This window comes from Emydura macquarii, unplaced genomic scaffold, assembly GCF_026122565.2.
Source record: "Emydura macquarii macquarii isolate MOO-44397 ecotype Brisbane River unplaced genomic scaffold, CSIRO-AGI_Emac_v2 contig_450, whole genome shotgun sequence".
In the NCBI taxonomy this organism is placed as follows: Eukaryota; Metazoa; Chordata; order Testudines; family Chelidae; genus Emydura; species Emydura macquarii.
The window spans coordinates 11996503-12012328 of record NW_027130587.1 but is presented as its reverse complement, the minus strand read 5'-3'; the positions used below and the strand labels follow the sequence as shown (position 1 = coordinate 12012328).

The window sequence follows — 15826 nt, the reverse complement described above, 5'->3', positions numbered from 1 at the left end:
TCTGGGTTTCAGTAGCTACTGGCTCTGATTTTTTAAAAATATAACAACCTACCATGGACATGCAGAAGGGTAGCTAGTGCAAGGAAACAGTAGTCTGGTCTAATAACAACAGGCTGTTTCCTGTTAACTTGTCTACAGAGAGCCATTCGAGTCCGCAGTCACTCAATGGAAACCATGGTGGGGAGTCAGAAGAAACATCACAGTGGAGGGATCCCAGGAAGCCTGAGTGGAGGAATCACACACAACAGTGGTGAAATAACAAAGGCCACCTTCTCGGTGAGTGCAGCACATCTGCTATGGTACAGTCGCTCTTGATAGCTCAGAGAGGCACGAGGTCTGAAACGGCAGATGGTCTGGGCTAGCCTTCCTTTCCCCTCACATGGAGGTGTGCTCCAGTGTGGACAAGGCACTGGACTGGGAGTCAAGAGACCTGGAGTCTATCCACAGCTTGCTGTGTGACCTTGGACAAGTCACTTCACCGTTCTGTACCTTTGTTTTCCCGCCCACCCTTTGTCCATCTTGTGTCACTAGATTGTAAGCTCCTTGGGGCAGGGAGTATTTCTTAATATGTGCTTGTGTAGCACCTGGTACGATGGGATCCTGGTATCAGTTGCGGCTTGGAGGTGATGTGTATATTTCCCAGTGCTGTACTCAGTTCAGGTTTAAATATCTCAAGTGAAAGGGCTCCACCCACCACTCTCTTGGGGAGACTGTTGCAAAAATCTTATCTTGGTCCCGATTTACAAATGTTAGGTGCCTAATTCCCAGTGATAGTGTAATGATATGCCTAACTCCCATAGGTGCTTTTGGTGCCAAAATACCTGGGTCAGTCTGGCCATCCTCATTAAGATTTCTTTTCCTTATTCAGGCATACTTTCCTTTTCTATATGTCACCTGATTAGTCTGTGTTATACCCCCTTGAACCACCCTAAAAAATTCCTCTCCCTTCAGTATATGCTTCAGATCCCTTTATCACTGAGTTAGCCTGTCCTTTTTAAATGGTTGGTTATCCAAACAATACATCTACCTAAAAGCGTATAGACAGAAGTAGTCATGGAAAAGGTGTATTAATGAACCTGAACTTCGATTGCAAGGCTGGTATAAGTCATTAGGTGCCAATAATTCTCTAGACAGTTATGTGTACTAAGGCCTAGATCTGAGTGGCAGATTGAGATGCTTTGCTTCTTTTGGACCAAATTTTATTCCATTGCGTTTGGGGGAATTATCACTTTAAGATTGTCTTGCCAGCTTTTTGTGGGGGTGTGGCATTAAATATTTTGTAGAGGGGAAAAATACACAGCTGGCAATAAGTGTCTGGAGTAATTTTCTTCTTGGGCTCTGGCAGGACTAGGATCCTGGAGAGGAAAATATATATATATATTTTTAATTGGAACATTTTGTTTTTCAGCCTCCTGTAGCAGCAGCAACAGTCAAGAACCAGTCAAGGAGTCCTGTTAAGCGACGGTCTGGGTTGTTCCCCCGTCTGCACACAGGCTCAGAAAGCCAATCCGAAAGCAGGACAAGATGGTAAACACTATAGTGCACCAGTAGTCGTTGTTGTGTCTGAGGCCTTGTCTTGACTAGAAAAGAGAACATGCCTGTTACCAAGTAACCTCACCGTGACTTTGCCCTTAGCATAGACACTTTTTAACTCATGTTAGGGGATCAGGGCTGACCCTGGGCTACCCCCGTCAGTTGACCACATTCAGCTAAATGTGTATTAAGAAGTGTTTACCTCTAGACGCAAAGTCATGAATGAGGTTGTGGTAGCTGATAAACACAGTATCATTCATGACCTTTTTCCTAGTCAAGACAAGGCCTTAGATTGCAATGGCTTCCTGCCTTCCCCACTAACCTCCACAACCTTACTAGCCCTTAAAGGAACATTTCTGTTGTCCATCTAGTTACTGATGAGCTGTCAAAGTTTGGCTAAAAGTAAAAAAAGTAAAACAAAGAAAGAAAGAAAAAACTTGCTTGAGAGAGATTTAAAAAAAGGGGGAAGTGGTATGAATGCTGTTGCTTAAAAAAGATCATTAGGCCGTAAATCTAAATTGGTCCCTGTGTCAGAGTGAGTGATATGACAAGCACTGTACACAGAGGGGCTTAGAATACAATGAATCCAAGCACAGGGCTGGCCTAATTAAAGTTAGGGGCAGGTTTTTAAATACAATTCTTCACCTCTCCGAGAAGTAAACTCTACTGCAAAAATTCCCATATATTTGTACTATAGAACCCAGAGACTGAGGCAGGCCAGATTTTCATCAAAACATATGCAAATTTCCAGGGTGTTTTAGATCTAAGTTACTGATTCAGCCCGTTCTAGAAAGAAGATCCAGACACAAAGTTTAGGTTAGGATCTGAACTTCCCCAGTGTTTTTTGGGAGTTGGAACTTGGGGCTTGTATCAGAAGACACCTCCTTCCAAGATGCTCCACCCATCTAAATTTATGCAAAAGTTTGACCAATACTATAAAAACCATTGCTTGATGCTAGAGACTTTGCAAACTCTTGTCCTTTTCTAAGCAGGATAGCAAAGTCTCCCCTGCCACATGTCAGGTGCCAGCATCCTGAATCCCACTTAACTGGTTTCATGTCAGGCTCTGGTCCTGAGTCAGCAGCTGTTGCTCTGATGGATTTACATTGGCCTAACAGGGAGCAGAATTTGGCCAACTGTTTCTTGTCTCTTGTATAATCTGCCCAATCTGTTTTTTTCCATCCCTCAGTGACAGTGTCTCAGGAACACAGAAGACACCAGATGGGGGACATTCTTCTCAAGACATGAAATCTGAAACCTCATCTAACCCTAGCTCTCCGGAAATATGCCCCAACAAAGAACGGTAAATAGAAAAGGCTGGAGTCATTGCAGCAGTCATCCTTTATGCTGGAATTCGTATCAATGCAGTTCAGTACGGAGCCTATGGCCTACCAAATGGGGGAGGAAAACCACGTTATTATATGACTCACTGGCACCAAATCTACCATTGGATCTTTCTTTAACTACAATTTGGTATTAAGGGAAAAACAACTATGCAGGCATCTCCCTTACTTCTGTGAAAATACCTACAATTCTCTCATGAACCAGCTTATTATAAAACCCCCCCAGTATTTTGCAAATGTTGTTCAAAACACCACAGCATGAATTTACGATAAAAGCATTGCATAGGGCTGTGACTGCAGAATATCTAAAAGGCAAGGCTTGTAGGAAGCTGTAGAAAACGGAAGGGAAATCAGCAGAAATATTTTTCTTTTCGGCATTTAGGGAATTGACTTGGATCATTTGTTTCTGTTAGTCTTATACACTAGTCACTTTACTTCAAGGGTTTTTTAAATAATTATGTAGATTTAAAAACACCAGGCCAAACTCATCCCTGACGTGATTCTGTTAAAGTCAAGGAACTGCATCAAGGATGAATGTCTCCCGTTAGCCTTAATATAAAAGGATGAAGCTGTCTGCTGTAATCATCTGTTTTCTTCTTGTTTGCTTGCTAGGCCATTTATTAAATTGAAAGAGAATGGAAGATCAAACATCTCACGCTCTTCATCAAGTACTAGCAGCTTCAGCAGCACAGCAGGGGAGAGTGAAACCTTGGAAGAATACGATAGCGTGGTAGGCATTAAAATACCACCCCACTTATATACAGTAGAGCCTGCTTCTGATCTTGCTTACACTTGACTAAATCCATTGACTCCAGTGGAGTTATACTTAATTTACACTGGTGTAAGTTCAGAATTAGGCCCATAATATTTGTAGGTACGTGGATATTTATCTAAACACCCTCATGTCAATGATCTTACCGCCGTGAGGCTTTTATTTATCTTTAGCCTTCACTTCTTTTTAAATGAGTTTCTATCATCTCAATTAACTAACAATTCTAACACCGAGACTGAGTCCACTGGTCCCCCGGGCAGTAAAATGGTGAGCCGCGATGAAGGGTATGTTTACATTGCAGGCATGGGGTGCGATTGCAGCTAGTGTAGACAACCTGAGCTAGACGGACTCCAGCTACTTTGGCTATTGGGAGCAGAGAAGCCATGGCAGCGTGCATTTCAGCACGGGCTAGCTGTGTGACTAATTACCAAGGGTTCCGGGTGGGCTTTACAGCCAACGCTGAAACCTCTGTAGCTACAGCTTTACAACGCCAGTACCTGAGTTAAAGCTGGCTCGGGTACGTTAACATGAGCTGTAGTCACATCCTGGCATTGCCATGCAGACATGCTCTGAGATGGAGTAAAACCAATGAACCGATCAAGTGTACAAATTCTGACTTTTCAGGTCTGATACCTTGCAGCTGATTGCATGTTGCAGCTAGAACTGGAAATCTTGCCTGTAACAGCATTTACAGTGGCCATCTAATCAAGCAATAGCTGTTGCTCTTGTCTCTCCCTCCGTATTTACATGGTACTCATCACTGTGGTCCTTCAGTGCCTAGAAGTACCATTACCTTAATTGTATTGATGGGGAAACTGAGGCACAGAGAAGCGAAGTGACTTTTCTGATGTCACATGGTGAATCTGTGGCAGAGCCAAGAATGTTCTGAGGTCTCCTGACTCGGCCCATTCCTGCACGTTCACAGTGCTGGGAACCTTGATGGCAGGATGGGGCAGCGTCTCTGGCTGCATGGTGTTGCGAGCGTGTGCTCTATCAGGTGACTCAGCTGTTCCCTAGTGTCTTCAACGGGGTTTACAAAAGATTGCACTCAAACTAAAAACTAAGGGCCAAATCCTGCAGCCCTTCCTCCCGTTGAGGTTAATGGGACCATTCAAGGCTGCAGGACTGGACCTGAATTGGATCTCCTTGGCATTGGTTTATCTTCTCCCCACCCCTCTGATACCAATCGACTTGACACTTGATTTACACAAGCGAGAGGAGAATTAGATGTGCTGTGTACAACAGTCCGTATTGCAGACTGGGGACAGCTGAGCGGGTCTAAGCACCAGCAGGCAGCCGAGAGAGTTTGCTTCATCAGTACAACCTTTTCCAAGGACCTTGCCATCTCCGCCTTGGCACTCGGCCCGGGGCCTTGGCCGAGCACAGATGCAGGGTAATAGAAATAGAACAGCCCTGACGCAAGCTCTCCATAAAAAAGAGTCTTTGCTCAATCTCTGCCTACAGGGCAGCCAGCCATCCACAGCCTCGCCTTTCAAACAGGACGTGTTTGTCTACGGCTCTTCTCCCAGCAGCGAGAATCCAAGCATGGCAGCGGCTGCTACGCCAGTGATCATGAGCAGAAGTCCCACAGGTTTGTAGGACGTGGTAGTATTGCATGAGCGGGACGGATGCTTATATGTGTTGGGCAAATGTACCAATTTCTCTAGAAAGGCAAGAGACTAAGCAGCTCCCTTGGAAAGAAACCCAAGTGTCTGCCTCCACTTCAGTTTTTTTCTATAGAGGTTCTTATACTTCCCTTTCACCCTCGTGCCTGAGCACCAATAGTGCATTAAGCAGTGTGACTACACAACTGTCATGTGGTGTGTATTCTCTCATCCTCTTGCCAGGGGGAGACGCGTGTGCAGTGAAGAGTCTTGTTTTGGTAGGGTTTGTTTTGGGGGTTCTTTGGTCTCTGGATGGAAATTGCCCCACAGGGGATAGCAAACTGGTTGTCATTGGACCCCCCCGTCCAGAAAAGCCATAATCCATTCAGCACTAGCATGGAGGAACAGAATGGCACTGATCTTCCCATGCTTTTCAAAGGCAAGCCACTGGTCTCTCCAAAACATGCTGCCTTTTGCTTTCCAGGGCCCCAGCAGCCCTGGGAAATTATCTTCCTGTTGTGAAGAAAAATACACCCTTGTAGTAGCTGTGGAAGCTCTGTCATAGCAGTGCTGCTGGGAGTGCATTGAAACAGTCATTCCCTGTATTTAAAATTTGTGTTTCAGATTGGTCCTCCCTAGCAAGCTGGAACCCATGCCATGCATTTCGGAGCTCAATCATTTATTATAGTCTTTTCAGTGGCATTTCTAGCAGAAATATTATGAGATATAATTTAGCACCAATAAAAGATGATTAGTTAAGATGGAGATTTTGCCAAAATTTCAGAAAAAAATGAATGAAATGATTGTTTTATTTTTCCTGACAGATATAAAGAGCAGAAACTCGCCCAGGTCAAATCTAAAGTTTCGCTTTGATAAGCTTAGCCATTCCAGTTCCAGCACGGTATGTGTATGTATATGTTACTCAGCCAGCATACTAAACATGGCAGCTCACTCACTTGACATGTTATAGCACCAATTCTCCACTATGTCCAACCTGTGCTTGGATGGAGAATAGCAGCCACTGGGAGCTTCCTGATCCTTAGTCACCTGCATCCATCAGCCCTTAGGCCTGTGGGGGTCCTACTCTAACATTTGCCACTGGTATAAGCTCCGTAAACAACGTGATGTCAGTGAAGAATCAGGTCAAGCAGCTCCACTCCCTAGAATACCTTGACACGCTCCCTCGTGGAGGGACAGCTAGTGTAGGAGGCAGTGGAGAGTTATATAGCACAATCTGGTTCTCGCCGACCTGAGACTGCAGCCCTAGGGTCCAACTTTGGCAGGATAGCTCACATCAGCCCACAAGAAAACAAGCACACAGAGAGACAACTCACTGGTGCTCCAGCACACACACTGGGGAGAGGAGTTGAGGTATAAGAATGAGCACGGGTCTGTGGCTAAGCACCATAACAAAAGATATGGCCTCTTATCTACACGCAGGCCACCCCCCACTAAATAACATGTGCTCCTAGCATGTTTACAGTCTCTTACCATGGGTTCCCACAGTCAGCATCTTAAATGCCCTTTTAATTAAGATACACCGGCAGGGGTAATGCCAGCGACAGTCACCAAAACATGACATTCCCAACTAGATGACTTGGTTTCGTCAGGTGGCTCAATTGTGCCAAATGGATACAATGTTTCATTTATGGAAAAGAAAAGGGAGGGGGGGCAGAAAAAGGGACTGGGAGAAGCAGAGGCTCTGTTGACAACCAGCAGCTAGTCCCTGGGCGACATCAGTGGGGTGCCTGTTAGAGCTGGTCCAGTTGCTTCAAAATTGTGATGAAGTTGTCATTGTAAAAATTTGATCAACATTTTTCTGTTGTTTTTTTCACCTATTCTGATTCTAGCAATGTGAATCTAATTTCTGACCTTCCTTCCGGCCTGTTGGGGACTGTTGTAAAGAAATTCAGGAGGTGCAGGGTAAAAAAACCTTTTACACACAGTTGTCCCTTTATATGACTGAAAAAAATCTGTGTTCTGCCTTTTTTTTCTTTTTATATAGAGTCACTAACAGGCAAGAGCCATCATGAACTTGTACAAGGTTAGTGTTTTGTAATATGCTCTTTGCTGATGGCTCCATTCCGCTGACAATGCATTTACTTGGGTTTTGGCTAGAGTCCCAAGGGAGCCTCCATTAGTTCCCTTTTGGAATGGCTGTTCGGTGGTCTAATAGGATCTCACTGTGTCAGTTTGTTTTTTAAAGGAGTGGGTTGAATTTTTACAGTGAGAATAAGGGTATATTTTGTTTTGTTCACTCTCATAACTGAAAAAAACCCCAGGCTAAATAATAGGTGCTCAAACAAGCCCCCTCACAATCCCCCCCTGCAAAACAAAACCCCAAAACATTTGGGCAGAGCTCATGCAAGGAAACATTCAACTCATAAGGTGTACTTTATGAGCATTTAAAACGTGGACTTGTAATGGAAACTGTTGTACAAACCTTAGCAGTTTTGCAACTACTGGCTGTAATAAGCTGGAGGTCTCAGTCCAGTTCTGAATAGATGCATGTCCACAGCAGAAAAAGCCTCCATCGAAATTGTTTCATCAGAGGGGCCAACAGGTTTGAGCCTGAATATTCTTCTGGCGTAGTGGGGGCCCCCTCCAAGTCAGGGTTGAAGCACCTAGATGCCCCCATCCAATCTTGCAAATTCTAGAGGTTTTATTGCCGGTCTTGTGATATTTGTGGCTTTTCTTGGAGTCATGTTACCCCATGAAAATCTCAGCTTTCATTCAGTAAACATTTCCATAGTGCTCATAGTGGTGGTGAAGGGTTAAAACCATGAGTCCTAAAGACTCAAACTCCAGAAATATCCCACAATGTATAATAAAACCAAAAAATCTTAAAGCCAATCTCCTGATTTGTGTGTGTTGTGCTGATGTAATTTTTTTTAATACTTAGGGCTAGCAATGCTGCAAGTTCTAGGTCTCCTGTGACTTCAGTGGGAGATGGAGGGGGTCAGCACCGGTGAAAAATCGGGCCCTTCATTGTTAGAGCTATCAATAGGTTGGGCAAGTGCCTGATCCAAAAACCACTGACCTCAACTGAAAGATTCCAATGGGCTTTGGATCAGACCATGCCTTCACTCTTACCTAAAAGTGGCACATCTTATTCATACTTTCACAGACCTCTGCTCTCTGTTGGGGTGAGTTTTCTTTTTTACCAAGCTCTGAAGTAAGTTTTTATTCTCTTTTTTTCCCCCCACAGTGAATTTCTGTTCTAACGAAGGGAAAGTTCTTCTCTTCTAACATCAAATGGGAAACCATATTAGCTACACTAATAGCAACTGCCACGATGCATTGTGAGATCGTCACCTACGCAGCCGTACCTTTAGGTCGAGAAGAAACTGCCATCTAGCAGCAATTTCTATATTCTAACAAGAACCCATCATTTCAGACTGGTAAACAAGTTGCTCGACTCCCATTCTGTCTGACAAAACACATTCTTGCACTGCAGGGGGAGATGCATTTTCTAGCACGTAGTGCATCCACTGTACTTGAAGCAACTTCATCCTCTTGCTCAGTACACTGAAATGTGTTAACCTCCTGTGCTCCTTGTACGTACCGTAGCTATTTGTCTTAAGATAATGCAGTTCATCTTGTCGATCTTTGACTGGAAGAAGACATTTCAATAACAAATCCTGTTTCCTATAGGCTTTTTCATATTGCAACTCTGTGTCTATCCAGGTGAGCTAGCATATGATTTTCCTTGTCCAGAAAGTATGCAGGACAGCCATCCTCTGTTGTTTCAGGATGTCTCTGTGCTTTATTTTTAGTTACTTAATGAAAAACAACTTGTCAGGCTTTTATTTTTTTAAAGGGTGGCGGGAACTTGGCAGGAGACATGCACACTTACACCTGACTCTCAGCTTGGCCAGGAGGAATTTCCCCCTCTACTTCATTTTGTTCTGCTCCATTAAATGATAAGGAATTCTGGAGAAAATCAAGGGCAAAATTCTGTGCTGCTGTAAATCAGTAGATCGCTATTGACTTGAGAGTTAGTTGGTAAGACCCTGGGTGAACGTGGGCCAGTAACTTGTGCGTTTCTTTGTTCGTTCCCTTCCCACTCTTTGAGCAGGAACTATCTTATTATGTGTTTGTTCAGTGCCTATCATAACAGGAACTCCAGGCACTACTATAATAGAAATAATAGTAAGAAGAATGGAGGCGCCACCATTTTACATTAGAGAATTTGGCCTTCACTCTTTAGAAGGACATATGGGCTGGAGACTATCCACTTGGCTGGAATCTGTCTCCGGCAAGCCAATTAACAGCAGTCAGCTTCTTACCTGCTTGTGTGTATTTGTGTAAACTTGCTTGGCAGGACTGCATAACCCACTGCCTGAGAGGCAGTTCATCCTCTTTGCTGAGTAATGGATTACAGACATGCTCTTGGGGAGTGGCTGTGCAAAGTCAAAATAAAGTTGGGAAAACCCCCCAAGAATAGAGAGTGATGCATGAGCAAACTCCCCTCTCTCATAACCACAACGCTCAGGCTAGGGGTTCTATGTGCCCATAATCATACATGGCACCGGGGCCAGGCTGATTTCTGGAAACAGGGCTTGCTTGTACTTGAACCAGGTTCTCCTTTGCTTGGGCAGTACCAATGTGCTTTGTATCTTTGTGTGTGTCATGAGGGTATACAAGAGCCTGCAGAATAACCTGAGCCCAACACACGCTCTTGTGAGACAGCCCCAGAGAGTTTGTAGACGACACTGTTAGAAAAGGGACAAAAAAATGTTTTTAGCAAACTGTATAAATATGCACCTTGAGCCAGATCACTCATTTAAAACAGCTGAGGAGCTAGTTCCTTGTTCGTCTTCTTCACATGGGGTTGAGTCTCAGCCCAGCCCCATTTGCTTTCACAGATTTACAGTACTATGGGACAAGAATCAGGCCCCCATATTTTTCCTTCCACTTTAATAATTGATTCAGGGCAACAGATTCCACTTCCCCCTCAGGTCAATTAATCTGTGTCACTCTTACAGTAATCTAGGGCCTTATTAAGGACCAACACCTGGCTCACCTGTCCCTGTTCAAGGGGCCACTGCTTGGACGTGAGGAGTTCCATAATACAACTGCAGCAGTTTAATCACACCCCAGGGGTCCGAATGGCCATTGTCCTGCACCTTGTTCAACCATTTACACCAGGGCAAAGACAGTGTAAAATGGCATAATTCTGATTGGCCCCGTTGCAGTGGTTTAACTGCCTGAAGAAGGTGTTCTGCAAGGCACAGGCCACTCAGAGCCCTGATGTTGAACTGGGAGTAGTAAGGGTGCATCGTAAGTAGAACTCAAAAGCACCCACTGCATTTTTCGGGCCAGATCGTCAGCTGGGGGCAGCAGTGAAGCTCCAGTGACATCAATGGAGCTATGCTGACTTACTTACACCATCTGGCCCTACTTTTTAAATTGTAGTTTCATCTGCCAGACGACTCTTACTGAAAAAATATGAACTGACTTGTTGATCCAGAAAATGGGGCGAAAGAGCCGTGTAAGTTCTGTGACGGATGGCAAAGGGTTAGTAAACGATTCTTCCATAAAAGATGCTTTAGTGGCCTTTCAGATGGACATGGTGGTGGATCCACTGCTCTTTATGGTCCTTTTTCCAGCCCCTGCCTGAGATGGTAACCTCATTGTTGGTGGAAGAGGTGCAAGTAATTGTTGTGAGTTTGATACTGGGAACTCTAAATACCTCTATCAATTGCCATAAAATGTTGCCCGAGTCCTTTTATGTTAGTAGGGAGGCCCCATCCAAAGCCCAGGGGTGGGGGGAGCTGCCCACTCATGAACTCAATGGGGCCATTCTGTTAGCTCTCTAAAAAGAAGTTTGTCATTTTGCACTTGAGACTTTCTGAAAACCATTTTTTTCCTTAAACTCATCCAGCTGATTCACTAAAAACACACTGTTAAAGGAGGTTCCGCAGCTGCAATTGGAAAGAAAATTTTCATACGTGGGTGTCCAATGTTAGAGCATCCAGCTTTACATTTGAAGCTCATTGGGGCTCTGAAATTGGTGCCTAATTTGTGGGAATAAATGCAGAACTGGGCACCCTCATCTAAGCACCCTACTATTAAAATTGTACACCCCTCCAATCCCACTCATTTGAAAATAAAGTGACAGAGAAGAGTTTAAAATACAGGTGTACATCACAAATGACCGTGGGCCTGCGGTGCCGTATTTTCAAGCAGCCCATTGTAGGGGGAGTGCTTCCGATAGGCAGATCGTAGAGATGTTCTGACTGCAGTTGTAATAGGACTGCAATGGGCCACAGCCGTAGTTCAGTGTATCTCCTTTGGACCAATGCTAGATCTACACTGAGTGAAGGCTCTAACTTCAAAGTGGCACACACACACTATGTAGAACCCAATGTTCAGTTTCAATCCCTAGCGCTCCACATATCCGTTTAACAACTCAGCTACTTACAGTTGCACAGGGGCTACCAGTGCCTACACAGAATTTGCCAATTTAAAAGAAAACTAATTGCCATACCAGAGCTTGTAATTATCATAGCAAAGGGCAATAGCCAAATTTGATTAATTATTCTCTGAGAACAGAGGGTTTCTCCTCTCTTATACGCATGCAGCTCTGTACAGAAACAACCAAGTCAAAATGTTTTCCACTTTCATGTCGCTGAATTGAATTTAAATGAATATTTTGGTGGTGCTTTTCCCTTATTTAAACAATCTCTTAAGCCCAGTTTTGCAGCAGGCGGTATAAATAGCTACAGCTATGTCAGGTTCAAAACATTTTAAGGGTCAGAGCTCATATTTCAGCATGTTAAGGTGGCACTTTTACATATTTTCTCCACTCTGTCCCTTAGATATTGGTTCATCTATTTCTTTAAGTCATGCACTCAAATGTCACCTGGTGGGAGCACCTTTTTTTTCCCCTTTTGCCTTTTTGGTATTTCAATGGGCTGCTTTGAATGTACAGAAGTCATCTTTAGCTTAAGTGTTGATCTCTGTGAGATCTTTTAAGCATAAGATGTGGTATCTTGTGGTATTTCATTAGAGACTATGACACTCAGTTAAATCACATTCAAATGACTTTTAAGTAATGCAAATGAGGAAGTTAAATACAGCCAAGTGTCTGTTTCTTCAAAATGACAATCTCACAGAATTTCAGATGAGATGGAGAATTAAGGTCGTCTGGTAAAGTTTCCAGAATATTTCAGGAGCTTAAGGCTGCTGCGTCTTGTACCCCTCACCACTTTGGAACATTTTATAAGAGTAGGGGTTTTAATGCTGCTGTCCCAGCCCAATGCCAGTATAGTCGCCTTGTATTCCTTTGACATTTTAAGTGGGTATGGTATTCTTCTTCACCTCCTGTGTGCTATGCTACACCTTAGAGCAGTGTTTCTTAACCTGGAGTTTTAGAGGGGTCGCAAGTGCAGAGCTGGTATTGGGGGTGGCAAGAAAGGTAATAGTTTCATGGCGCCCCTGTGGCTCCAGGCAAAGTTACATGCCTCTGGGGGGTGGGACTCAGGCTTCAGGGGTACAGTAGTTTGGAAAGGTTAAGAACCACTGCCTTAGAGGCATCTGCACATCAGTAATGGGTGAAGAGATTCCTGTATATACTCTGGGATGACGAGAACTACTGCAGACACTGGAGGAAATCCTCAGTAGTTCTAGTTAATACACTAAATAATAGGGCAGTGCATTTTATCAGTTTGAGTGAAAAATGGGATTCAGAAACAAGGTTATTTTTGTCATCCTTTATGTGGACAACAAAATATAGGGATTTCTGTGGGACATAATCTCCAACTGTAGCTACAAGGACAGTGTTTTGCTGTCTGTCTTGCACTGATCTTTTATTGTATTAACGTGGGCATAACGGAAGTGCAAACACTGCATATTTATTTTTAATTTCCAAATAAGAGATTCAGGGCCAGAGCCTCAGCTGGTATATATCGGCATAGCTCCACTGACATCACTGAAGGCCTGGCCCTCAGTTGGGAATCATTTTGTTTTATGCTTTAACTTTACCACCACTTATTTCAGCACTAAGGGGAAGCCGTTCTCCTCTCTAATGTGCAGCACACAGACTGCACTTACTACCTGCATAGAACTTCCACAGCCGTCACTGGGGTTCTCAGTCTAGCGTCAACAGTGGGATTTTCAAAAGCTCCTAAGGGAGTTAGCAGCACAGCAAATTGAAAGTCGATGGGACTTGTGCTCCTAAGTCACTGGGTGTCTGGAAACCCTACCTCAACTAGCTAACAGGCAATCCTCCCATTGCAGCTAGGAAAGCTCAAGTGCCGACTGAAATGGAGAATTCTGGCCTGCCTCTCACTATGCTGCTGTTTCAGTAGCAGAAAGCGGATTGGTTTGCAGCTGTGTAAACAAACTTACGTGTACGTAAGTGCTTTCCTGCATAAGTCTCACTGCTATCCACGGAAAGCACGGACCTGAAAGTGTTTGGCTGAAAAGAGATGTACTGAAGCGCGTATATAACTGTTTTTGTGAACTGGGGCCTTGGTTAATGTAGCAATGAAGGGCCAAACCAAAATAGCTAGCTGGTGTAAAGGGACACATCAACACCAGCTGAGGGTCTGTGCAAAAGATTTTTTAGTTCTCTTTGGGAGAGGCACTCAGTGCGTATGACTGCCATGGTGGGGACTCAGCCCCACTGGCGATCAGACCTTTAATTCATGGGGCTTTAATTTAGGTTCAAAATTCTGTTTCCTTTTTAAATGGTAAAGGTTTCTTTTTTTCCAAATCTTAAAGCATGCTTTCAATCTTTTTTTAAATCATGAATGTAGCACTGTATAGAATCCTCCAAAGGATTTCCTAAAATGTAGAATGTGAAGAGAGGTAACAGTGTGGGGAAAAAAATGAGATATATCTGACAAAAAAATTATTTTTTTTTGGTAGAGTTACTGGTTGCCTATGTTTGTGTAAATAATGTATATTTAATTTATTGCTATGGTAGCATATTGTATTTGTTATGTATAAAATTAATTCTAAAAGTTAAAAAATGTATATTTTGTTGCTTAACCGTGTCTTTGCAAAGTTCACAATAAATGACATATTTTGTGCCTGTAAGCGTACTAGGATTTATGTGCACTGATAAAGCGTTTGGCTTCAACTGCAACCTGCAAAGGTTGTTTGTGATATCCCTTACATGTTTTCATGCTGGTTTAATGCCATAGACTACACTAGCATTACTCCTGCTTCACAGCAGTGTAGGAGAGCAGAATCAGGCCCTAACAGAAAGCTGAAAAGTCACGTTAATGCATGGCTCAACCAATAAGGCAGCTCCTCATCTGGATAAACTGGTATACTTCCACTGATTGCAAGGGTCAGTTTCCATCACATGAAGCTCTTAACCTACTAGTTACCGTGCTGTGGAGTACACTTTAAGACATCTTTTCAAAATGGAAAATTGATCCAACATTCTGTTAAATCCTGCTAATTTATACTGGTGTAAATCTGAAATAACTTCAATAGAGTTACTCCTGATTTACTTCAAGAGAGAACTGAATTTGGGACCAAGAACATGCTTAAATGGTTTGCTGAATTAAGTTCCATTAAATTCAATGGGACATAAGCATATGCTTAAAGTTAAGGTCAGATTGATGTGTATATTTGGGCATTCAAAATCTGCCCCTGAAGCTAGATATTAATCATAAAATATCAATTTTTGGTGCTAAACATGAACTGCCCGTTCCGTCAGAATTCAAAATTAAAACAGGGATGGAGGGCCCTTGCTTTCCATAAGCGGAGTTGACCTCAAGTATATTTTCCAAACCAGCAGTCTCAAATTTGGCGTTCTCTCAGTTTTAATGTGAATTATTTGCTTTAAAAAAAATCCATAAATGAATGCCTTGAATAATACAAAGTGACATTTCCAGGAATCCTGTCTTGTTACAATATTAAGCTCCAGACAACTGTTTCTTTAAGATGAAAGACAGACTCCAAAATGAAGCCTTTTCCCCATTTCCTGCAATAACAAGCTTTTGAATAGCAGTGCCATGTAGATTTTCTAAGGGTACTGGTATGAAAGTGGTACTCGCCCCCTAATGTGGCCAGTTATAGGGGTAGGCTGGGCCTAAATCAACATGAAAGGCAGATCGTCAGCTGCTGGAAATCACTCAAGTTCATTTGACTTTGCTAGAACTCTGCCAATTTATACCAATTGAGAATCTGGCTCTTATGTCCCCCCGCCCCGCAGAGGTGAATTTAGAGTACTTTTTTGAACCAGAGCCCACTACCTTCAAGGCTCATCATCAGTAATTTAGGGCGATAGCTTTAAACAACATTGATTCCCTACCACTAATCAAACCACATGTGGGAAGGGAAATAAGCAGCAATTCAAGTAGTCTAAAACATGAGCATTACAGTAACCACCTAGCATAGCTTACCTGTATTTCCCCAGCCCTTGCGCCCATACGAACATTCTCCATGTGCAAGGTATGAAATTGGATTTTTTTCAGAAACTCATTTAAATCCCTGTCGTTTGGCAATAGTGCCCAGGTCCTTTCCTTCTGGAGCTCTCAGGAAAAATATCTGACGTTGTCTGGAAGCCACATGGTTAGTAAACTGTTCCTACATCTTCAGCTGAATAAACA

At 43.3% G+C, this 15826-nt stretch overlaps 1 protein-coding gene across 8 annotated transcripts in view; it reads left to right on the top strand.

The window, feature by feature from the left end:
* Positions 1–14300, top strand: part of RAP1GAP2 (RAP1 GTPase activating protein 2) — a 204673-nt gene extending 190373 nt beyond the window's left edge. For 3 of the 8 annotated variants that reach the window (XM_067538010.1, XM_067538007.1, XM_067538012.1), the window contains 6 exons: positions 139–276; positions 1409–1527; positions 2723–2836; positions 3489–3606; positions 5113–5239; positions 6077–6537. In XM_067538010.1, the coding sequence (XP_067394111.1) occupies positions 139–276; positions 1409–1527; positions 2723–2836; positions 3489–3606; positions 5113–5239; positions 6077–6222 (762 nt within the window). In that variant the 3' untranslated portion in view covers positions 6223–6537. Of the gene's footprint in view, positions 1–138; positions 277–1408; positions 1528–2722; positions 2837–3488; positions 3607–5112; positions 5240–6076; positions 6538–7102; positions 7297–8154 lie in introns of those variants that run through there. The other 5 variants (XR_010917989.1, XR_010917987.1, XR_010917988.1 and 2 more) reach the window with 5 other exon arrangements.
* Positions 14301–15826: the final 1526 nt, after the last annotated feature.